At 53.8% G+C, this 22,106-nt stretch overlaps 3 protein-coding genes across 3 annotated transcripts; 1 reads left to right on the forward strand and 2 right to left on the reverse strand.

The window, feature by feature from the left end:
• Positions 1-4,262: 4,262 nt before the first annotated feature.
• On the reverse strand, positions 4,263-13,081 carry ZW10 (zw10 kinetochore protein). Its single transcript, XM_012570740.5, has 16 exons — positions 12,929-13,081; positions 12,080-12,214; positions 11,490-11,591; positions 10,981-11,058; positions 10,730-10,889; positions 10,423-10,572; positions 9,818-10,009; positions 9,466-9,629; positions 9,108-9,290; positions 8,737-8,975; positions 7,961-8,032; positions 7,178-7,347; positions 6,486-6,616; positions 6,106-6,237; positions 5,700-5,902; positions 4,263-5,502 (listed from the first exon to the last, which is right to left on the reverse strand). The coding sequence occupies exons 1-16, from the start codon at positions 13,043-13,045 to the stop codon at positions 5,382-5,384; spliced, it is 2,349 nt and encodes a 782-aa protein (XP_012426194.5). The 5' UTR covers positions 13,046-13,081; the 3' UTR covers positions 4,263-5,381.
• A 364-nt stretch (positions 13,082-13,445) lies between these two features.
• LOC100222416 (T-cell surface glycoprotein CD3 gamma chain) lies at positions 13,446-16,042 on the forward strand. The gene is made up of 5 exons (XM_002189574.7): positions 13,446-13,673; positions 14,072-14,278; positions 15,009-15,140; positions 15,302-15,342; positions 15,822-16,042. Exons 1-5 carry the CDS (start codon positions 13,601-13,603, stop codon positions 15,882-15,884), a joined length of 516 nt encoding a protein of 171 aa, XP_002189610.7. The 5' UTR covers positions 13,446-13,600; the 3' UTR covers positions 15,885-16,042.
• Positions 16,043-17,295: 1,253 nt separating this feature from the next.
• On the reverse strand, positions 17,296-20,621 carry CD3E (CD3 epsilon subunit of T-cell receptor complex). The gene is made up of 8 exons (XM_030290992.4): positions 20,472-20,621; positions 20,280-20,379; positions 19,233-19,253; positions 18,956-18,970; positions 18,619-18,831; positions 18,196-18,348; positions 17,795-17,841; positions 17,296-17,548 (listed from the first exon to the last, which is right to left on the reverse strand). The coding sequence occupies exons 1-8, from the start codon at positions 20,502-20,504 to the stop codon at positions 17,492-17,494; spliced, it is 639 nt and encodes a 212-aa protein (XP_030146852.3). The 5' UTR covers positions 20,505-20,621; the 3' UTR covers positions 17,296-17,491.
• Positions 20,622-22,106: the final 1,485 nt, after the last annotated feature.

Genomic DNA, 22,106 nt, shown 5'->3' on the forward strand with positions numbered 1-22,106 from the left:
CACGGGCCACAGTGGGTTAAAAACAGTCAGAATTTTGCTTTCTTTGCAGGCTGAAAGGGGTGAAGCTGCACTCCACCTTGCCCAGGAGGGATCAAAATTGACTTTTAAGGGGAAAACCGGAGAGCTGCGGTGGGAGGGCAGCCCTGGTGTCACTGGGGATGGGGGATGAGGGCTCCCTTTAGTGCAGAAATCCGTGTGAGCTGCGAAAATGTGTTTTTTAATTTAATTTTATTTTTCCAGAGGGTGGCGAGAGCAGCATCCTGGACCAGCAGCTGCTGCCATGTGCCCGGAGAGGCTGAGAGAGGGGGACAGGGAAACAGGGATTTTATAACAGGGCAAAATTCAAAAGCCTCCCTGAGCTCCACAGCCGGTGCCAAATCCTCCTCAGCCGTGTTGGGGGGTCCAGGGATGCCCAAAATTCCTCCTCCTGCCCCAATCCCCGCAGGAAGGAGCAGATGAAGGACGGTGTTCGGTGTTTTTCCCCTCCTTGCTGCGAGCACCGGGCTGACTCATCACCTCGCAGATGAGAAAAGCGAAATATTCCCCCGGCCTTGGGGAAAATGATGTTTTCTTCCACGTGTGGAGCATCTCTTTGTGTGCTGGGCTGAGAAATCCGAGCTTTGGGCTCCGGCTCTGTCCCAGCGCTGCGTTTGGGGTGATTTATTGACAAAATGCTTCTCAAAAATGGAGTGAGCGAGTGAGTGAGGAGCGCTGATGCTGATGGGGTGGGGATGTTGTGCTCAGGGGGTTCACAGCAGCCAAAATTCGCCGTTCTGTGCTGGACAGACAGCACTGAGAGGTGTTTAACGCGGGTTCACAGTGATAGTAAAAGGGTTTTAAAATCATGCTGGATTCATGGCTACACTGAGAGCCGTACAACAAAAGGAAAAGAAAAAAGGAAAAGGGAAAGAAAAAGAGGGGGGAAAAAAAAGAGAAAGAAAAAGAGAAAAAAAGGAAAAGAAAATGAAAAATAAAAAAGAGGGGAAGGAAAGGAAAGGAAAGGAAAGGAAAGGAAAGGAAAGGAAAGGAAAGGAAAGGAAAGGAAAGGAAAGGAAAGGAAAGGAAAGGAAAGGAAAGGAAAGGAAAGGAAAGGAAAGGAAAGGAAAGGAAAGGAAAGGAAAGGAAAGGGAAGGGAAGGGAAGGGAAGGGAAGGGAAGGGAAGGGAAGGGAAGGGAGGAAGGGAAGGGAAGGGAAGGGAAGGGAAGGGAAGGGAAGGGAAGGGAAGGGAAGGGAAGGGAAGGGAAGGGAAGGGAAGGGAAGGGAAGGGAAGGGAAGGGAAGGGAAGGGAAGGGAAGGGAAGGGAAGGGAAGGGAAGGGAAGGAAGGAAGGGAAGGGAAGGGAAGGGAAGGGAAGGGAAGGGAAGGGAAGGGAAGGGAAGGGAAGGGAAGGGAAGGGAAGGGAAGGGAAGGGAAGGGAAGGGAAGGGAAGGGAAGGGAAGGGAAGGGAAGGGAAGGGAAGGGAAGGGAAGGGAAGGGAAGGAAGGGAAGGGAAGGGAAGGGAAGGAAGGGAAGGGAAGGGAAGGGAAGGGAAGGGAAGGGAAGGGAAGGGAAGGGAAGGGAAGGGAAGGGAAGGAAGGGAAGGAAGGGAAGGGAAGGGAAGGGAAGGGAAGGGAAGGGAAGGGAAGGGAAGGGAAGGGAAGGGAAGGGAAGGGAAGGGAAGGGAAGGGAAGGGAAGGGAAGGGAAGGGAAGGGAAGGGAAGGAAAAGAAAAGAAAAGAAAAGAAAAGAAAAGAAAAGAAAAGAAAAGAAAAGAAAAGAAAAGAAAAGAAAAGAAAAGAAAAGAAAAGAAAAGAAAAGAAAAGAAAAGAAATATATTTGGGTTGCCAGGACTTCCTAAAATATGTGGCTGTTTTTGAGTCACAACTCTGTCAAACCAAGCACCTTCTTAGCACAGCACAAAATCTCTGCTGTGCCTCAAGGGGTGACACAGTCCCAGGGCTCACGATCGTTGTTCTCCCATTCAGGCACTTCCTAAATGAAATCTCTTTTATTTTTTTTTTCCCCTTTTCCAGTCAGCACGGGCTGCTTTGCAAACCTGAGCATTGCCGAGCTGCAGGAAGCTGCGTGCCCCGGGAAGGGCTGTGATTCCCCAAGTGCTGCAGAAATGAAACAGAAAGAGAAATGGGGATTGGTTTGTGTCTTTTTTGTTTTTTGTTTTTTGAGCTTTAGGTGATCCTTCAGGCAGATATCGAGGCTGTTGCTTTGAAGTACTGAGGAACTCCCCACTGTGAATTTATGGGAGGAAATAAATAAGAAAGGTGAAGGAAATAAATAAGAAAGTGAAGGAAAGGCAGTTTTGGACCTTTGCTGCCTGAATGCCGTGCCTTGCAGCACTGCTGCTGGGAAACGCTGGCATAAGGGGAGTTCTTTCTCTGCCAAGATGCATTAAAGGTGTTTCACTTTGCAGCCTGGAGAAATGCAGAGAATTCCAGGTGGGAAGGGGGTTCCTGGTGCTAAAGGAGGTGTCAGGCTGTGAAGGGCACCAGGGAGAGCTGCTCGGGCCTGGGCAGGAGCTCTCTGAAGTGATTTCCTCTTTAACCAAATCTATATTTTCTAATAGCTTTTCATAACTTTGTAATTGCAGGCAGCGTATTTATGTACATAAGCAGTGGCTGTAATTGCAGAGAATGCAAATGTGTCATTATTTAATTAGGATCCATAATGAGGCGGTGGGAGGGAGCTCGCGGGCAGATGTTTTTGGTGAGCAGCACCGGCCAAGGCTTTGTGCTGTGCCATGGAGGGGAAGAAAGGCGGATACAGGAGGGGGAAACCAGGAGCTGAACACAGGGAAAATGCTGCAGCTGCCTGGGGAAACCTCAGTTTCTGTCCTGGAGGAGGAGGCTGCGGTTTGCAGGAGGAGAAGAACTGGATCCAGAGGATGCTGGAGAGCAGCAGGAGAAGAACTGGATCCAGAGCAGGAGATCCAGCACAGGAGAGGAGCTCACGTGTTGTTTTCCAGAAGAAAACCTCGCCCTCGGAGTGAGGAATGTTTTCCCAAATCCCACCTAACCCTGCTCTGTCACTTTGGAGCCATTGCCCTGGTCCTGGCCCTGCTCTGTAAAACCCCCAGGAGGAACTTGGCTTTGCCCTGGGAATCCTTTACAACCTGCCCTGGTCCCTCGGCTCCCCTGCCAGGACCAGCCCCCCTGGCCGGGCTGTGCTGTGGGGAAGGTGTTTGTGTCCTGCTGGCTGTGCTCACACTCTGCTTCACTTCTTCATCTCTGTCTGGCTCTGAAAAGCCTGAGTTTCTGCAGATTCTGGGAGGGGAGACGACCTGACCCAGTCCAGCAGCAGCCCCGGGCTGGGAGGAGCAGCCTGGCGAGTCCCTGTGTGCCCAGAAGAGCAGCAAAGGATGCTCGGGCTGGATTCTGTGCCCAGAAGAGCAGCACACGATGCTCGGGCTGGATTCTGTGCCCAGAAGAGCAGCACAGGATGCTCGGGCTGGATTCTGTGCCTGGGCTGTTTCCTCCTTCCTCACTGGTGCTCCAGCACCATCTACAGTCCTCCCAGGATGCTCCAGAGGCACGGGAAAGGCTCAGGCGCTGACCAGGGTGTGATTTGGGGGATATTTGCAGCTTTTCTGGCCTGAACCCTTACTGAGACAGGGGGCTTGGAGAAAAACAATCCAAACCAACCCCAAAGTCCCCCCGTTTCCACAGCAGCTGCCCAGCACAGGGCGGGTTTGTGCCACAACACACCTGGTGCTGCTCAGAGGGAGAACCTGAACCTGCAGGGCAGGTCATGAAACATTCATGGGAGTTCCTGTGGTTAAATGGCATTAAAAATTCATTGGTGCTCCATTGGAGAGCTGAGCCACCAGCTGGGTCTGGCAGGGGTGGCACTGGGGGCCTCAGGGACCCACAGCAGGCTGTGACCTGTGTGTGATGGATCCACGTGGGAATTGTGAGCTGGGGCCAGGGCTGTGCTGAGCCCAACCACCCCAGGGTCTCACTAGTGGGGCTCAGCTGCTGCCCTGGATCCCCCAGGTCACCCAGGTAAGCCCAGCTCTGTGCCCAGCCTTGCTGGTTCCTCAGACAAACCCCAGGATCCTGCTGGACTCCTTCCCTGGATGCACAAGGCTTTAGGACAACCTTTTTTATGGTACCGGTTGCTTTTTTTGTTTCCTTTTTTATTGATTTGCTCAGGTCCACTAGAAACCAGGAGAGACTCCCCAGAGCAGCACTCTGCCCTTCCCACAAGTGAAGAACAGCCCAGCACTGGCTCCTCCTGTCTCCCTGTAACCCAAACAGACCCCCAGACGTGCTCAGTATAAATAGTTTATTAAAGAAAATAGCAAATTACAACTCTGTGAACAATCAACAGGGGAGAAGTGTTTTTCAAAATAGACATTTTTGGATGACTGTGTTTGAAGGGGCAGGGGATCCCATGAGATGCTCTGGGAACACCAGGAGGGGGAAAACATAAAAACACAAGGGTTCTGCAAGGACTGGGGTGACAGGAAAGCCTCAGGCCCTGCACAAATGCCAGGAAAGGGAAACAGGAGCGGGACAAGTGCCAATGACAAGGAGACAACAGAAGACAACAGATTAAAACATTAAACTGTGACTGAAACTCTTCTAAGCCCTACAGGGCAGGAAGGACTTTGCTCCACGTTTGCAGCACCTTGGTCTCTGGGCTGAGGTCTGAACACTCTCAGTGAGTTTTTCAATTAAAGAAACGTACAATATACCAAATGTCAAACTGACTTCTGTGACTTAATGCTGTTGAGTGCACCTTTAATTCCCTTTTTATGTTGGTATTTCTCTCATCATTCTTGAAGGACAGAAAATAAAACACCAAAAAGACAAAGTTATGCAGTTCACATCCAACACAAACATAAAGGAAGGAGCTGAACTGGCTTCTGCAGTTGGGAAAGGGACACTGAAAATCTCTAAATCACTTTGAAGGTATTTTCCATGAGAAATAAGAGAATTTTCCTGCTTGTGAGAAATCCTGTGACCTGCTCAATGGTTCACTCAGCACAGGCTCTCCTTTCCCCACATCCCCCTCTGAAGTGCCTCTCCTCGAGGTCTGCTCCTCAGGGGAAGCTGAGGTGGGAAGGTTTGGCACTTCTGGAGGGACAGCAAAACCTCTCCCAGTCTGTGGGTTCCATGTGTGGTTTGGGGGACAGAAGAGGTCCCAGAGGGGCTGCAGGCCCCCTGATGTAGAAGTGCATAGAAGAGTCCCAGCTGAGCACTGAAAGGGCCCAGCCTGAGATGAGGTTACAGAACACCGAGCAGGAAATGCTCCTTCCCCAGGCAGGCAGCTCCAGGAGCACTTACCCAATCCCAAAGTTTTCCAGAGCAGTACAAATAAGAAAGGTGAAATAAAGTATTTGGAAGTGTCAGTTTGCTCTTGCTGTGTCACAAGATGTAAACTGGAGTCACTTGATCTTGGCCAGGGCTGCTGCTCTCCTCTCTGTGTTCTGGAACAGGGCTCGGATCAGGCTCTTCACCTCAGCTGCCGAAAATTCCTCTGCCAGGGGCCCCTTGCCATCTGCCCACCTGGATGGGAGACAGGGAGAGCTTTATGTCACCAACCTGCCCAGAAATGGCACCTCAGACAAGCCTCCAAGGACCTGTGCCAGCAGCTGATCCTGAGCCTTTCCTCTGCAAAAGGAAAAGGAAAGTTCCTGCTCTTCCTCTGACCTGCAGCTCCCTGGCACAGGTCTGGAGAAGCAGCTGGCAAGGAAAACACCTACTGATCCACGATTTCTTGCAGGTTGGCCTGCAGGATGATCATCAGCTCCTTGAATGTCATCCACTTCTGCACATAGACTGGAACCTCCTCTTGATACTTCTTATTTTTGTCTTTGTCAAGCAGAGGGGTGAAAACTTGGGGTCCCTCCTCCACCATGATCCTGCAGAGTGAGTACAGCCTGTCTGCATCCTCTGCAGAGATATCCTGGAATGGGGAAAACATGAACAGAGCAGAAGTGAGGCTTATGTTTGGAGTGCCGAGTGAAATGACAAATTGGGATTGTGAACATTTCCCATGGACACGTAATTATGACTTCTGTGTGAACTAACTGCTCCCCTGAAATGTGATTTTGGGGAGAGTTTCTGGAGGTGACAAACGCTGTCCCCAGCACCCCCCATGGCTGTTACCTCCAGGGCAGCAATCCTGGTGACAATCTCTGCCAGGGCTGTGTTCAGCAAGGCCCCCATGGCCTTGCAGTACACGTTCACAGGGAGCACGTCCTGCCACACCATGCCCAGCCTCCTCAGCTGGTGCAGCACCTGCAAGGCAACAGAGTGTGACCCCACACAGAGCCCTGGGAATGGCACCAGGGGATCAGGTGAGTGCAAATGGGGAGAAACAATGGAACAGTCCTGCTAAAGACACAGCCCAGGACAAAAAACCCCAAACCATCACGTCAGAAAATTGGGTTTTTAGCAGTTGCACAGCTGTCAGGGCTGAGATTCCACACTGCACCCTCCCCAGGATACCTGCAGGCACTGGGCTGTTCTGTGTCTGCCTTCCTCACCTGCTTTATGGCTTTATTTGCTGCACAGTAATTCTCCTCGTCATCCATGTTGGAAAAATTCCTGGCACTTGAGAGCCTCTCCAGGATTTCTCCCTTCTGCACTCGCATCTGGGCCAGAAAACACTCCATCCCTTCAGGAGCAAAACAAGCAGAGAGAAGCAATTAAACCATTACTCTATTTGCTCTGCCTACTTATGACTGTAAGTGCTGAATAATGAACTTGCTATAATATTTTATTTTTAATCAGATTTCCAGTCTCCAAACAGTCTCCCAGAGCCAGTTTAACCAGTGAGCTCTTGTGCAGCTTGCATTGCTACAACACTGCTGGAAAAAAGCAGGGTGGCAGAATGAATTGTGGATGACTCAAAGAAGGAGAAAAAGGACAAGGCACACCCAATTTTCTCCATCTTGTCCCCTTTGGACCCCTAATCTAGAATCCTAAAATTTTACTTTTGCACCCGTGCCACACTTAATTATTACTGATATCAAACACTCAGAGCTGGTAATTGATCCTGTAAGATTGAAAACTCTTTTCCATGGACAGAGATCACAGCCAGTGTCTCTCGGGGCTCTGTCCAGGGGGGTTCCTGACCCCTGCCAGGGTCCCAGGGCAGCCAGAGGGAAGCCCTGGATTGCCACAAGCTGCCAGGTGACCCACAGGCACAATCCCAGAGGGCAAGGAGGGACCTTACCCAGCCTCCTGAAGGCAGGCACCAGGTCCACGAAGGTGGCAGCCCCGCTGCTCAGCACGCTGGTGCTGCGGTAGCGGAACTGGTGGCCCAGGGTGAGCAGGTGGTGGCCGATGTACATGCAGTTGTTGTGGTGGATGGCAGCCAGCTGGGGCAGCTTCTGCAGGTTCTCCCTGGCCCAGCAAGAAGGGAAAAGGAGGAATGGGTTTATTTAGAGCAGGTTCTGTTAAAAAAAAATGGTGGTGTCTATCCCAGAGAAACGCACGGCCTGTCAGCAGATGGTGCTGGCAAGGCCTGACTGACATCAGAGTAAAAACGTTTAACCTCTCACATCCCCACAGGAACTGGCAGGAAGAGTCTGAAATGGCACTGAGGCGTTTGAACCCTGTGTTATCCCACACTGCTTCCCGCCATGGACCTTCAAACAGGAACGTATTTTGTTAGAGCAACGTCACAGTGAGGAAAGGGACCCAAGGTCTCTGACAGGATTGTGAACTTCCCATCTTCACTGCTGCTCTATTTTTCACAGGAGAAACGTAATGACAAATCTGTGCATCAGATCTGAGGCCGTTATGTGGCTGGAAACACACACAGCTGTGTGAGAACTTCACGCACACCCTTGATCATAAGACTGACAACACAGAAACTCTCAAGCACCTGCTTTGCACAGGTATGGTTAAATTAGAGATTGAGGAGTTGATTTTTGCTGGTGGAGCTGTAGTGGACAAGTGGGACTGTCCCAACAGCAGCATTCCCCCTCAGAACAGGAAACAGGGACACACTCACCTGTGGTATGTGGGCACGACCTCACAGAAGAGCTGGAAGATGTTCCTGACGCAGTCGAAGAGCTGCACACAGCTACAAGGAGAAGAGGGCTCCTGTCAGCCTGGCATTAATGTCCTGTTCACAGCTGACCCTCAGCCTGCCCCACAACAAGTTTTCTGAGCAGTGAAGCACTGGCACAAAGAGGGGATTGTCAGGATCAATGACAGCACTGTCAACACTCTGGAAAGCTCTCAAAGGCTGTGGTGACCTTGTGGCTCAGTGTGGGAGGGAGGTCCCTGAAAGCCCAGAACAAAGGGGACACTGTCCCTGCCCCTCCAGGTGTGCAGGAACACTCAGCCCTCTCCCTGCCCCTTGAGGGCAGCTGTTACCTGGGCAATGCTCCTGCTTCAGGGCTGTGGTTAAAGTTAAGTTTATGTGGATCCTGTTTGCTTTTCCCCAAGAGCCCTGCCAGCTGCAGGGTTGGAGTTCTTTTTGCACAAAGACAGCAAGAACTCTGCTCACACTGAGACCAGCACTTGGTTTTGGGAAAAAGAGATGGGTTTGATTTTTCTAAACAACTGATTTTTCTAAAAACCTAAAGGAACAGCCTGCAGCAGTGTCAGTCTCCTGCCCAACCCTCCAGCCAAAACAAGAGCAATGCCTGAGTCTAATTTTTAGTATTTTCTGTTCTTTAAAGTTCTTTAAATCTATTACCAGACACTGACAGACATGTTCCTAAATAAATAAGCATTGCTTTGGTAAACAATGCTACCTCAGGAATGCCCAAGAACTCCTACCAGAGGTCGGTGCTGGCTGTGGCCTCCAGCAGGGTGTGGTAAGCCAGCTGCACCAGCTCCTGCACGGAGCAGCTGATGCGGCAGGAGGGCAGGCACAGGGTGAAGGGGCTCAGCCTGCTCTCACTCCCCACGCTCCCTGTGCCACTGGGCAGCAGCCTGAGGGCTCTGGGCACTTCCACGTGGTCTCCTGAGCCAGGGTCAGGGAGCGCTGGGAGGGCGACGCTGGAATCAGGCGAGATCTGAGGGAAAGCAAGAGAGAGGGAATTTGGAGCTCTGAAAGGCTCGAGATAAACACAACACTGCAGCTCTACTAAAAACTATATAGAGATTTTTTTCCAGATGGAAAAACTGTGTGAGGCATCCCCAGTCACCTTCACAGTGTTGTGGATTTCTGAGGTCATCAGGCTCCTGGCTGCCATGATCACATCCTGGCACTTCTTGTTGGCAAAGTGGGAGTCGACATTGCAGGCATATTTCAGCAAGGCAGTGGTGTCTTCCTTCAAAAACTGCATCTTCTTCAGGGCCTTCTCAAACTCCTCTGTGGACTCAATCACCTGAGGAGAGCAGATGTGTTCTATGTTAGCAGAGCCTCCAAAAATCAGGGAACAAAGTTAAATTTGGTATAAAGGCCAAAATCAAAGAGGTTTTGGAGGGCATTAACCACTGGATGCCATCCCACTGGAGAGCCTGGGCTCTGTGTTCAAACAAGAGGGGCTTTTTGGGACCCACCTCTTTGTACTGCTCCAGTTTGCTGCTGTTGGTTGGGATGGAGTTCACCAGGCAGTTGTGGATGAGGCAGTCTGAGAGCTCCTCCCAGATGAGCTCCCCCAGCAGCTCTGCCAGGGTGACTCTGCCTTCCTTTCTGCCCTCCCCAGGCTGCTCCAGAGGCACATCTGCATCCCAGAGAGGAAAAACAGATTTGAATACAGCTGCTTCCTGGGCCAGACCCTCCATCAGTTCAAAGCCTTCCCTCCATTCTCCTTGCACATAATGCTGATTAACAATCAGCTATTCTAGAAAACCCTCATTAAATGAACAAGGTACTGATCATAAGTAACTCCAGAAGAGAGGAGCTACATACTTAGCAGGTATTTGTGCAGAACTTCAAACACCAGCCTGATCTTGTCAAACACCTCCATAGGAGAGGCCTCGTCCAGAGCGAGCTCCTGGGACCTGAACCTCAGGATGAACACATCTGGCTGCTCCTCTGGCACTGGCTCCAGAGATGGGTGCAAGATCAGTGGCTTCAGGATGTACTGCAGCAACAACTGGCCTGAGGGAAGGGAAAAACAGAGGTTTTCCAACAGCACATTGCTCCAGTGAGGGCCAGCCCTGACTGCTCTGGATTTGGAGACTGCAAGAAGTGGGAGGAATAATCCCTTGACCAGCTCTATTAGGGAGTTACTAATGTAAAACTCTTCAAGCATCAGGCTATGAAACCACATAGTCATAGATGAAAAATACACTGAATTGTCAGGAAAAAAGCAATAATTCCAGGTAGATAATGGGAATAAATATTTTCCTATCAGTAAGAGCTACAGCATTCACCTCAGTGGGAAACACAAGCCAGGAGAGGAAGAAGTTTTCCAGTGTCCTGCTGGAGTGAAGTGGCTCTCACTACCCATGTTAAAACAAGCCTGAAGTATCCCCCTGAGCTACTGGGGCTGTTTCTGGGGTCTGTCTTACCAAAATCCTTGAGCTTGGAGTGCAGCTCCCCCAGGACAGCCAAGGCCTGCAGCACGGCAGCCACGGGTGGGACAGCAGCGTCCTCGTCCTGGGGTGGCAGCGTGTGCAAGTGCAGCTCCGAGAGCACCAGGGCCTCCAGGCTGCTGCTTCCTGCACCAAAGCACACCCAGGGCTCTCACAGGGCACAGCAGAGGCAAAGATCTATGCCCTCCCCCGCTCAGCCCAACAGTTTCACTGCACGTCCCACATTGCAGGTGAAAACAGCACTTCAGTGGGGCAGAAAGTGAAAAAAAACCCCTGTGAGCACCTTTGGAAGGGGGAAGCTTCCACACAATGAGCTTCTGCCACTCCTCCCCGAGGTGGTAGATCATGTTCTGCGTCTGCACTGTGAGCTCTGTGCCCAGGGCCTTCAGGATCTTCAGCTCAAAGCCCCTGCGGGACTCCAGGCTCCGGAGGCTGCTCCGTGCCTGAGGGAGAGCAGACACAGCTCAGGTCAGGGCAAAGCATCCTCTGGAACTCACCCAGTGCCTTCAGCACCCTGCCAAGGGGCACTGCTACCTGCTCCAGCTGCTGAGCTGCTGTCACATACTGCTTTTCCTGCAGGGCAGAGCTGCTCTCCTTGATAGCTGTATCAAACTGCAAAGGCCAAACACGCGTGGGTGTCACTGCAGCTCTGCTCTGACACTGCAGACACTCACATCTCTAAGCTACAGACACTCACCCAAATCTCTAAACCACACTAACCCAAATTTCTAAGGCTGCAGACACTCATCCAAACTGGGAAGTTACAGACACTCACCCAAACCTGTAAGCTGCAGACACTGAAATCTCTTAGCTACAGACACTCACCCAAATCTTTAAGCTGCATACACTCAAATCTTTAAACTGCAGACACTCATCCAAACTGGGAAGCTACAGACACTCTCCCAAATCTGCAAGCTGCTCTGACACTCTCCCAAATCTGTAAGCTACAGACACACACATTTCTAAACTACAGACACTCATCCAAAACAATCCAGAACAATGCCTCACACTGAGGACAGGATTATCCTGCTCCCCCTCCTCACCTCCTGCAGCTTCTTCAGGACGCTCAGGACCAGGGTGTCCCTCTCCAGCTGCTGCTTCAGCTCTGTGAACTCAGCAACGGCGACGTTCAGATCTCGCTGCACCTAAAACAGCAGCAGCTTTCAGTTCACTGACAGCATTGCCTAGCACACACATCCTCCTCTTCAATTTCACTTATTTATTTCTGTTCATAGAATCATTTGGTGAGGAGGAAAAAACTCCACCCTTTTTATTGCTGTGTCCCACCCCCTGCCCCTGTCCTTCTCTCTGAAGGACACTGTGACACACTTTTCCACCCACACAAGAGTGACAAACCCTTAATGCCAGCCCTTAATGTACACCCTGGTGTCACCTCAAGGCATTCTTTAGGGCTGATATCACCCAGGGATCCCAAAATCACAGAACCTCCTGAGCTGGAAGGGACCCCCAGGATCACCGAGTCCTGCCACAAACCCCAAAATCCCACCACAAATGTGCTGTGCAGACACTCCCTGAGCTCTGGCAGGTTTGTGGCTGTGACCAAACACCCCACGATGGGCTGGGGGGCTCCAGACTGGGATGAAATGAGCAGAATGTCCCCCCTGGGAGTCACCTCGTTCTCGATGCCCGCCTTGAGCAGGTCGATGCTGTTGGCCAGCCCCTCCACCTGTGCCACCAGGTCCTCTGCGCTCTGCATGCTGGGCAGGAACTCGCTGTACTTCTTGTTGATCATGGTGCACACCTCCCCCTGAGGACAGCCAGCAGGGACAGGACGGGCTGAGAGAGCCTGGCAGGGCTGGGCACCACGGGATGGAGCAGGGCTGGGCACCCCAGGACAAACCAGGGCTGGGCACCGCGGGATGGAGCAGGGCTGGGCATCACTGACCAGGGCTGGGCACCCAGGATGGAGCACGGCTGGACACCCGGGGCTGAACCAAGGCTGGGCACACCGATCCAGGTGCCCCAGGGCTGGACACCCGGCCTGACCCAGGGCTGGACACCCGGCCTGACCCAGGGCTGGACACTGTGTCCAAACCAGGGCTGGACACCCGGCCTGACCCAGGGCTGGGCATCACTGACCAGGGCTGGGTATCACTGACCAGGGCTGGGCACCCAGGATGGAGCAGGGCTGGACACCCGGAGCTGAACCAAGGCTGGGCACACCGATCCAGCTGCCCCAGGGCTGGACACTGTGTCCAAACCCGGGCTGAACACCCGAGCTGACCCAGGGCTGGACACTGTGTCCAAACCAGGGCTGGACACCCGGCCGGACCCAGGGCTGGACACTGTGTCCCAACCAGGGCTGGACACCCGAGCTGACCCAGGGCTGGACACTGTGTCCAAACCAGGGCTGGACACCCGGCCGGACCCAGGGCTGGACTCCCAGTCCCGACCGGCTCCGCCGCAGCGCCGGCCCCGCGTCTCTCCCCGCGCCCCCTCTGTTCCCCGTCCCGTCCCTTGCCTTGAGCTCCTCGACGCGGCGGGAGAGGCGCCCGACGCGGGCTCCGAGGTGCTCCTTGTCCAGGCGGCCCGAGTGCGCCAGCACGGCCGCCACCAGCGAGCCCGCCCGCGCCGCCATGCCTGCGCGCCCTACGGCGGCCGCGAGGGACACGGGACCGCGGCGCGCAGCGCGAGCCGGGAGCCGCGGGTTCGAGACTGCGCGGGGACAGCCGAGAGTGGGGCGGGGAGGGGGATCGGGTTATGGGGACAGTGGGGTTTGGGGGGACCGGGACTGGGTTATGGGGTCATGGAGATTGGGGGGACCGGACTGGGTTATGGGGTCATGGAGATTGGGGGGACTGGACTGGGTTATGGGGTCATGGAGATTGGGGGGGGGTTCAGGACTGGGTTATGGGGTCATGGAGCTTGGGGGGGGATCAGGACTGGGTTATGGGGTCATGGAGATTGGGAGGACCGGACTGGGTTATGGGGTCATGGAGATTGGGGGGACCGGGACTGGGTTATGGGGACATGTGGGTGCTGGGTGAGGAGGCAGGCGCTGAGCCCCTCATCATCCTCGGGGAGGGAGGAAGGCTCAGCCCCCGGCATCCGGTACCAGACACAGCCTGGGCGGGCGGTGCTTTGTGGTGAGCAGCACGTCCTGGAGCGGGGACAGAGACACCAGCGCCGTGCCATGGCGGGGGGAAAGGCCCTGAGCGCCTGGGCACTGCTGGCCAGCCTGGCCGTGGCCACTTTGGGGGTCCGAGGTGAGCCCAGAGGTGTGGGGTCAGCGGCCGGACACTCGCCGTGGTGCTGGGACGTGCTGGGAGGGTGCTGGGAAGGAGCCCAGGGCTTGGGGAGGTCTGGAATGTCAGTGGGGAAAAAGGAATCTGGCAAGGAGGATGGGCGAGCTGCTTTGCCCAGAGTTTTTTGGGACAGCCTGAAGTGATGCTTCCTCCCCACAAAAGAGCTCTGCACTGCTGTTCATCACTAATTTTGGGACAGACTGAAGTGATGCTTCCTCCCCACGAAGGAGCTCTGCACTGCTGCCCATCACTCAGGATTTTTTTGGGACAGCCTGAAGTGATGCTTCCTCCCCACAAAGGAGCTCTGCACTGCTGCCCATCACTCAGGTGAGTCTCTCTGCTCCCTTCTCCTCGCACAGGGCAGATCTACGTGAAGGAATTCAGCGGGAAGGTGTTCCTGGAATGTGTGCGAGACCAGGGCAGCAAGAACATCACCTGGTGGAGAGATGGGAGCACTGTTGGACACGAGGCACAGCTGGACCTGAGCAGGGTTTATGACGACCCCAGGGGCCTCTACGTGTGTGAAACAGGAAGCAAAAGGAGCAGCCTCCAGGTGCACTATCGCAGTAAGTGTTGCACACCTCTGCTTTTCCTCAGCCACAACGGCTTGCAGTTTTCACCCAAGCCAAGTCTGGAGGGAATTTCTCTTCATCAGGGAGTGTCTCCACCGGTTTGCAGTGGGTTCCTCTGCGTGTGGTGTCACTGTGACAACTCTGCAGCCCTCTTTAGTGCCAGGACCTGCTCCTCTGGCCCCACACCGGCTGTGGGGTGTTGGAAATGCAGGCAAACTCAGTGGGAAGAAATGAGGGTATCTGACTCAATTCAGAAGGCTGAATGATTTCTTTATTATAACTATGCTAAAATACATTAATATACTATATAAAATGAGGATACTAAAACTATATACTACTTTCTCTGACTTTATCTCTAACACAACTCATGCCCCTCTCTGAGAGCCCAGCCCCAGATGTGTTGGGTTGGCCACCAGCTCAAACAATCCTCACCAGAATCCAACCAAGCATCACCCCAGGGAAACAATTCTCTAAACACATTCTACATAGGAGAAACAGGGAGCAGAAACAGAAATAGTTTTCTCTTTCATTTCTCTCTGTGCACTTCTATGAAGAATCTTGAGAAGGAGAGAAATGTGCTTGCCACAGTGGGGGACACGTGGCAGCTTGTGCCCCTGCCCTGTGTCACACAGCAAAGCCAGTTGCTCTCTGTCGGGCTGGCAGGGCTGGCCAGGCCCTCTGGATGTGCCCCTGCCCTCAGTGTCCCTGTCCTTTTGGCTTGCAGTGTGCCAGAACTGCATCGAGGTGGACGCTCCCACCGTCTCGGGCATCGTCATCGCGGACGTGGTGGCCACGCTGTTCCTGGCAGTGGCCGTGTACTGCATCACTGGCCACAACAGGGGCCACACCTCACGAGGTGAGGGGTGGCAGCAACCCGAGGGCTGTGCCTGGCACCTCTGGGGGCTCTGTGTGGCTCCCAGGGGCTGCAGCCAGCTCTTGGGTTTGTTTGTAAGTGTTCCCCACCTTGCCCATGGTGGCTCCCCTGGTCCCTCAGCTTGTCCTTCTTTCATCCTTCAGCTTCTGACAGGCAGAACCTGATCGCCAACGAGCTCTACCAGGTGAGTGTGGGGGCACCCCAGTGTGTGGGTCACCTTCAGCACCTCAGGGTGTGTGTGGGGACACCTTCAGCACCTCAGTGTGTGTGTGGGGACACCTTCAGCACCTCAGTGTGTGTGGGGACACCTTCAGCACCCCTGTGTGTGTGGGGACACCTTCAGCACCTCAGTGTGTGTGTGGGGACACCTTCAGCACCTCAGGGTGTGTGTGGGGACACCTTCAGCACCTCAGTGTGTGTGGGGACACCTTCAGCACCTCAGGGTGTGTGTTGGGACACCTTCAGCACCTCAGTGTGTGTGTGGGGACACACCTTCAGCACCTCAGTGTGTGTGTGGGGACACCTTCAGCACCTCAGTGTGTGTGTGGGGACACCTTCAGCACCTCAGTGCAGAGAGAACGCTGCCACAGGCTGACCCAGCTCACCCTCCCAGGGCTGGACAGGGACCCTTTGGGCTCATCTCCCCTTTTTTCCCCCTGCCAGCCCCTGGGGGAGCGGGATGATGAGCAGTACAGCCGGCTGGCTCCCGCCCGTGCCCGCAAGTGAGGTGGGAAGACTCGGAGCCTGCCTCCATCAGCGTGCTGGTGGGGCTTGGAGGCCCCTCCAGGATGGGCTGCTCGTAGCCCTGTGCTCCTTCCAACACCTCTTGCACTTCTGCATTGCTGCCATTAAAGATGAGCCTGTCCCACAGGCCCCCTGCTCCACCTGCTGTGTGCAGTTCCTGGGGAAGGTGCACAGGGATGGGATTTGGGCACTGGGAAGGTGCACAGGGATGGGATCTGGGCACTGGGAAGGTGCACAGGGAGGGGATCTGGGCACTGGGAAGGTGCACAGGGAGGGGATCTGGGCACTGGGAAGGTGCACAGGGATGGCATTTGGGCACTGGGAAGGTGCACATGGAATGGGATCTGGGCACTGGGAAGGTGCACAGGGATGGGATTTGGTCACTGGGAAGGTGTACAGGGATGGGATCTGGGCACTGGGTAGGAAAATTTAGGGTTTTTTTGAAGCAAAATTTAGGCTGTGTACACCCAGAGCAGTCCAAGCTTCTCCCAGCCCAGGGGAGGAGGCTGAGCAGGCGTCCCTGCAGCAGAACTGGCTTGCAGGAGCTGAGAAGGTGGCCCTGAGTGTGTTTTGGGGCTGCTGGGGGTTGGTGCTGTGTGTATCTCGCCATCTCCCCGCTCGGGCGTGGGGGCTGTTGTGGTAAACGAGCCCAGCTGTGTCTCTAAACCGCATCCTGGAGCTCCTGGGGTGCACCTCCCCTCCTGCAGCTGAACCCCAGCCCTGCTCTGCTGCTGCTTCCTCTGCTCAGGGCTGGGCTTGCCCTGAAACAGGCAGCAGAGCATCCCACGGGCTTTTCTTCACCTGTGCCACTGCTGCTGGGCCATTCTGGGGCTTTTACTGCTTTCTGGGGCTTTTATTGCCTTCTGGGGCTTTCACTGCCTTCTGGGGCTTTTACTGCCTTCTGGGGCTTTTACTGCCTTTGGGGCTTTTACTGCCTTTGGGGCTTTTACTGCTTTCTGGGGCTTTCACTGATTTCTGGGGCTTTTACTGCTTTCTGGGGCTTTTACTGCCTTCTGGGGCTTTTATTGTCTTTGGGGCTTTTACTGCCTTCTGGGGCTTTTATTGCTTTCTGGGGCTTTCACTGCCTGCCTCCGCTGCTTTGGTTGCAAATCAGGCTGTGAAGGGGACAGCAGGGCCAGGGCAGAGGCAAATCCCCCTGAAAAGGATCCGCTCCCAGCCCAGGGAACCACCAGAAGCAAGTGGAGGCACTCAGGGCAGAAATTAAACTGCAGGCACAAGCCAACCCTTCAGCTTCAGAATAAATAATCCATGGGAGCTGCTCGCTGGGCCTGGCAGCAGCCTGGAGGCCCCTCCTGGCAGGAATCCCCAAAGATTCACCCTTGAGCAGGAGCCGAGAGAAGCGTGAGGGGAAAAGGAGACCAGGACCCCTCAGTGAGGCTGCAGCCCTTTAATGAGAAGGAAATCTCTTGCGAATGTGCTCATTTCTGTTCCCTGCTGGCAAACCCAAGTACACCCCGGGCTGGACGGAGGCTTGGCAGAGGGCTGGCAAGGAGCTGGGCAGAAGGGTTTGTCCCCAGGCTGCTGGTCCTGGGCTGCTGGTCCCAGGCTGCCATCGGGAATTTGGGATTTCAGATGCCCCGGGGTCCCAGGCCTGCGTACACCTCCCGCTGGCCCTTCCGGATGGGCTGTGGGGAGAGCAGAGATCCGGGTCAGGAGCCCACACAGCGCGTGGGGAAAGCACGGCAGAGCAGGGCCTGCAGTCCTGCTCCCACATAAATAAATCCCCCTGGCAGCAGCAGGGAAAGGGCTGCACCCTCAGCACCAGAAATCCGGGAGCTTGGCTGGATGCTTCTCCAAGGATGAAGGAGCTGGTGCCAGCCCCAGCCCCACCATCCCTCCCCAGCAGCAGGGTGGAAAGGGACCGTCCTCACCTCATAGTCCGGGTTGGGGACGGGCGGAGGACGCCGCGTCTTCTGACCTGGAACAGAGGCACACAGAGGGTGAATCCTTGGGGAGTCCTCCCACCAGGGGCCTCCAGGCTGATCCCAGGGATCAGCTGCCATGGGTTTATTCCCAGCTCCTGAAGAGCCAGCTGCTGCCAGGAGCTGCAGGGCTGGCTCCAGCGCAGCAGCCTGGGAAAAGTGGGAAGCTTTGGCACAGCAGCCAGCCCCATCCCTGCACAGACACAGCCTGGAGAACACCCCTGGGAAGCAGCAGCACTGCCTGGAAGCTCGTGGGGAGCAGAGGATGCCCCGTCCCACAGTGGGGATGAAGGTTTCCCTGGGTGCTCAGAGGGTGGCACGGGCACAGGGATGTCCGCAATGGCTCTCACCCCGTGGCCGACTGTCCCCACCGGCGCTGGCTCGTCCCTTCCTGCTTTTGCTGAAGTAGTAGACCAGGACCAGCACCCCCAGGGTGATGAGGAGGTCTGCAGTGATGATCCCTGCCACGGTCAGCGCGTCCAGCTCCTCGCAGGTGGCACACACTGCAGGGGAGGAGGGCAGGGGGATGCTCAGAGCCAGGGCTCGCTCAGCCGAGGGCTGGCACAGGGCTACACACAGCTGGGACGGGGAAAAGGGCAAACTGAGGGGGCAGGGGAGAGTCCTTCTGCCAAAAACGGCCTCTGGGATCTTTCACTGCCCACACAGAGCGGGAACAGCCTCGGCAGTGCCGCGTTCACCCACCCCAGCACTGGAAAGGCAGCGTGAGCCCCCAAGGCTGCCCTGCGCTGGGCAGGCGAGGGGGCTGCGCTCACCCCTGGCATTCAGGTACAGCTGACGCTTCCCACTCCCCTCCCCGCTGCGGAAGGAGCAGCTGAGGTTGGCAGGAGTGCTGTCGTGGTCCCTCAAAGTGAGCATCCTCTCCGTGGTGTCCTGCGCTTTCCCAGCCAGCTCCCAGTGGATGGGCTCGTCCTCAAAGGGACAGGTGATGGTCACCGTGGTGCCAGAAATCTCCACCAGGAACTCCCCTTGGGAAGGCAGCAATGAGAAAGGAAACCACGGGCAAAAGCCAAATATTTCTACCTGATTTTCTGTCAGCTGCAGTCTTTATATCCCGCCAAATACTAAAGGATGCTGGTAAAATTCACTTACTCTCCAGTTCTTCATCTGCAAAACAGAAAATAAGGAGTGTTAAAAAATCATCTCACCATTGCCTCGCAGTGTTGGAAATGCCCAGCACTGGTAATAATTCGGGACCAATTTCTCCAATCAATAAGGCCACTGTCAATTAACGAACAGTGAATTTTTCCTATTCTGTGATATTTAAAAAATTAAAATCTTTCTATTTGACACATATTCCTCACTTTTGAGGCATATTTGGGGGGTGTAGCATGATAAATAGTTAAGGATGGCAGTAAAATACACTTACCCTCCTGAGCTGTGGTGCCAACTGCAAAAAAAGGAATAAGAAATGTTAAGTAATTGAGCTTCAGATATCACACTACTCCCAGGACATCCTTTCTGAACTCAGCTGCTTGAAAGAGACGTTTATAATCCCACATTCATGCTGAAGGCACCAGAAATGTTCTGGTGGTGAGACAGGATGTTGTTCTGAACTTGGAAGCCATTTTCAACACAGCCTAACACAGAATGGAAACTTGAATCATTTTCCAACCCAGCTCAGAAAAAAAAGGGTTGTTGTTGCAAGATGCAAACCCGAAAATTCTGCTTTGTTATCATGGAGCAAACACTGCTGGAAAATGCTGGTAAGAACCTCTGTGCTCTGCAAGAGAACTTGCTGGAGAGGGGGAGCCTGGCATTGATTTAATGCTGTAAAACACTTTATCTGTTTGGGTTTTCTGCCTTGTATGAAGTATCTTGCTCCATGAGAGGCTCTGGAGCTGGAATATTAAAGAAAGTTTTTAGGAGGTGTGAATCAGATTTGGGATTTCCTTTAAAGACATTTGTCCTTTTGAAAAAAGTAAGGTAAATAAGTGATTGCAGATTTGAATTCCACAGGCAGATGACTTCCCCAGAGAGAAGGTGACCTGATGGTTTTTGTTTTGCAAATATTTAAATCTGAAAAAATATTGATAAACTGTTAAACCACGTTTTCTATCTTCACAAAGGCTGATATTTGCAGCACTTTGGCAGAATAGTTGGAGTCTTGTAGCAACTCTTAATGGATTACCTTGAAGACTTATCTCTCATTATTACTGGGTTCTTTAGAGCTTTCACAGGTACTCTGCACTTCATCCTAAACCATCCTAAACCTGCCCAAATGGGAGCTGCCACCCCAGCCCTGATCTCCCACCAAGCCTGAACCATTTACCCAGCACCGCCAAACGCTTTGAGAAAAGTGCACGGATGAAGGATAAAACCAAAATTAGGAGCGTGGATGTGCACGGCTAGAAACCAAAATTAAATTAACCTTACAGCTCACACTGCACCGGGCTGGCTGAAGTTTGGCACTCACCTGCACACAGCAGGAGCCCCAGGAGGGGCAGGCACTGCTCCAGCCTCATCCGCGTCTTCCTCCTCCTGCTGCTCCTCTCCACCACATCAGACTGGCATGGCTGTGGCAGGAAAGAGCACGGTGGCTTTTCTAGAAAGAGTCCCAGGATTGTTTTTCCCAGAATTGCTGCCGACCCAGGGCTGGGGGACTCACTCTTTCCAGAGCAGCCAAGGCAGACCCAGACATGTGAAATGAGCCCAGGTCAGGAAGTGCGGAGGCTCAAAATGTCTTCATGGGACGTCACCGCCAGCCAGGGGTGGCTGCTCTGCTCTGCACCAGCTCTGCGGGGTGTGGGACAGCTCCTGGAGCTGCCCTGGGAGCAGAGGAGAGAGAAACGAGCTGGAATCAGATTTACATCAGCACCTTCCCAACAGTGTCTCAAAGTGAGAGTTTGAGAAGCTCAGAACAACTTCACGTGGAATCCCAGCGTGGTTTGGGTGGGAAGGGACTGTAAAGCCCATCTCATCCCACCCTGCCATGAGGGACACCTCCCACTGCCCCAGCTGCTCCAAGCCCCATCCAGCCTGGCCTTGGGCACTGCCAGGGATCCAGGGGCAGCCAGAGCCAGGCCCTGCCCACCCTGCCAGGGAACAATTCCTTCCCGTTATCCCATCCAGCCCTGCCCTTGTTGTAAATGCAGGTGAACCCAGTGGGCAGAAATGCTGATGTCTGATCCAGCTCAGAAGGCTGAATGATTTCTTTATTATAACTATACTATAATACATTAATATACTATTTAAAGGAGATACTAAAACCACAAAACTACTTTTTCTAACTACCATATCTGCCTCACTCCCAACTCGTGCCCCTCTCTGAGAGTCCAGCCCCTGGTGGGTTGGATTGGCCACCAGGCTCAAACAATCCTCACCAGAATCCAACCAAGCATCACCCCAGGGAAACAATTCTCCACACACATTCCACATGGGAAAAACAAGGAGCAGAAACAGAAATTGTTTTCTCTTTCTTCTCTCTGTGCTGCTCTATGAAAAATCCTGAGAGAGAGAGAAGTGGCAGTGGGAGCCATCCCCCTTGTTCTATCCTACAGCTGCTGAGGAAGAGCCCCTGCACTGCCAGGTTGGGATGAAGGAACCGGGAGCTCCACCCCAAACTGAGCCCCCAGAGCCCCTGCAGGGGCACAGAACCGAGGCCATGGCTCCCTGCCCATCCCCTCCCAGGCCCTGTCCCAGCAGCATTTTTGGGAGGTTCTGGAGGTGGCTGGCCCCACTAGAGGGGGCTCCCGGCCCGGCCAGGGAGCGCAGGGCACGGACAGACCCCTGGCACCGGGGACAGAGGGGGTCCCGCTGTGCCCTTCACCGGGGCGCTCTTTGGCCGTCAGCGCTTCCTTTTCCTTATTTACCTTTCCAGCGGAACATCGGAGAATTTAGGTTACTGCCGACTGTGCCAGGGACGCGGTCTTCTATTAGAAGCTGGACCCTGTGGATATTCTCAGCTCAGTCAGAGGGAAAAAGAGAAAGATTTCTGCCAGGCTAAGCCTGGGGGAAAGTCCGAGAGGGATGCAATCAATCTATTCTCTTACTTTCTGTTCATATCATTTATAGATATGTTCTACCACACTGACTTAAGTCCAGCGTACCAATCAGGTAGAATGTTTTTACTCTAAGTCCAATGGAATTGATGTCCACGATGTTCTCTATAAAAGAGAGAAGTGCTTTTGAATAAACGCTCATTTTGTTTTCTGAAATCGTGCGAATCATTTCGCCTGTCCCTGGCTCAACAGGCCAGGGAGGCCTGGCTCTTCCCTTTTGGAAGAGGATGAAGATTAGCAGA

Source organism: Taeniopygia guttata, chromosome 24 (assembly GCF_048771995.1).
Source record: "Taeniopygia guttata chromosome 24, bTaeGut7.mat, whole genome shotgun sequence".
NCBI lineage: Eukaryota > Metazoa > Chordata > Aves > Passeriformes > Estrildidae > Taeniopygia > Taeniopygia guttata.

What these genes read in the sequence shown, in the direction of transcription:
- ZW10 (XM_012570740.5), bottom strand. Translation starts at nt 13,045, where the DNA reads ATGGCGGCGCGGGCGGGCTCGCTGGTGGCGGCCGTGCTGGCGCACTCG. An exon ending in AAATCCACAACACTGTGAAG is followed by an intron (nt 8,976 to 9,107) that starts GTGACTGGGGAT and finishes GCTTTCCCTCAG; the next exon opens with ATCTCGCCTGATTCCAGCGT. An exon ending in GCCTGCCTTCAGGAGGCTGG is followed by an intron (nt 6,617 to 7,177) that starts GTAAGGTCCCTC and finishes TTGCTCCTGAAG; the next exon opens with GGATGGAGTGTTTTCTGGCC.
- LOC100222416 (XM_002189574.7), top strand. Translation starts at nt 13,601, where the DNA reads ATGGCGGGGGGAAAGGCCCTGAGCGCCTGGGCACTGCTGGCCAGCCTG. An exon ending in GGCCACTTTGGGGGTCCGAG is followed by an intron (nt 13,674 to 14,071) that starts GTGAGCCCAGAG and finishes CTCCTCGCACAG; the next exon opens with GGCAGATCTACGTGAAGGAA. An exon ending in CCTCCAGGTGCACTATCGCA is followed by an intron (nt 14,279 to 15,008) that starts GTAAGTGTTGCA and finishes TTTGGCTTGCAG; the next exon opens with TGTGCCAGAACTGCATCGAG.
- CD3E (XM_030290992.4), bottom strand. Translation starts at nt 20,504, where the DNA reads ATGTCTGGGTCTGCCTTGGCTGCTCTGGAAAGA. An exon ending in CCTTGGCTGCTCTGGAAAGA is followed by an intron (nt 20,380 to 20,471) that starts GTGAGTCCCCCA and finishes TTCCTGCCACAG; the next exon opens with CCATGCCAGTCTGATGTGGT. An exon ending in TGGGGACAGTCGGCCACGGG is followed by an intron (nt 17,842 to 18,195) that starts GTGAGAGCCATT and finishes CCTCTGTTCCAG; the next exon opens with GTCAGAAGACGCGGCGTCCT.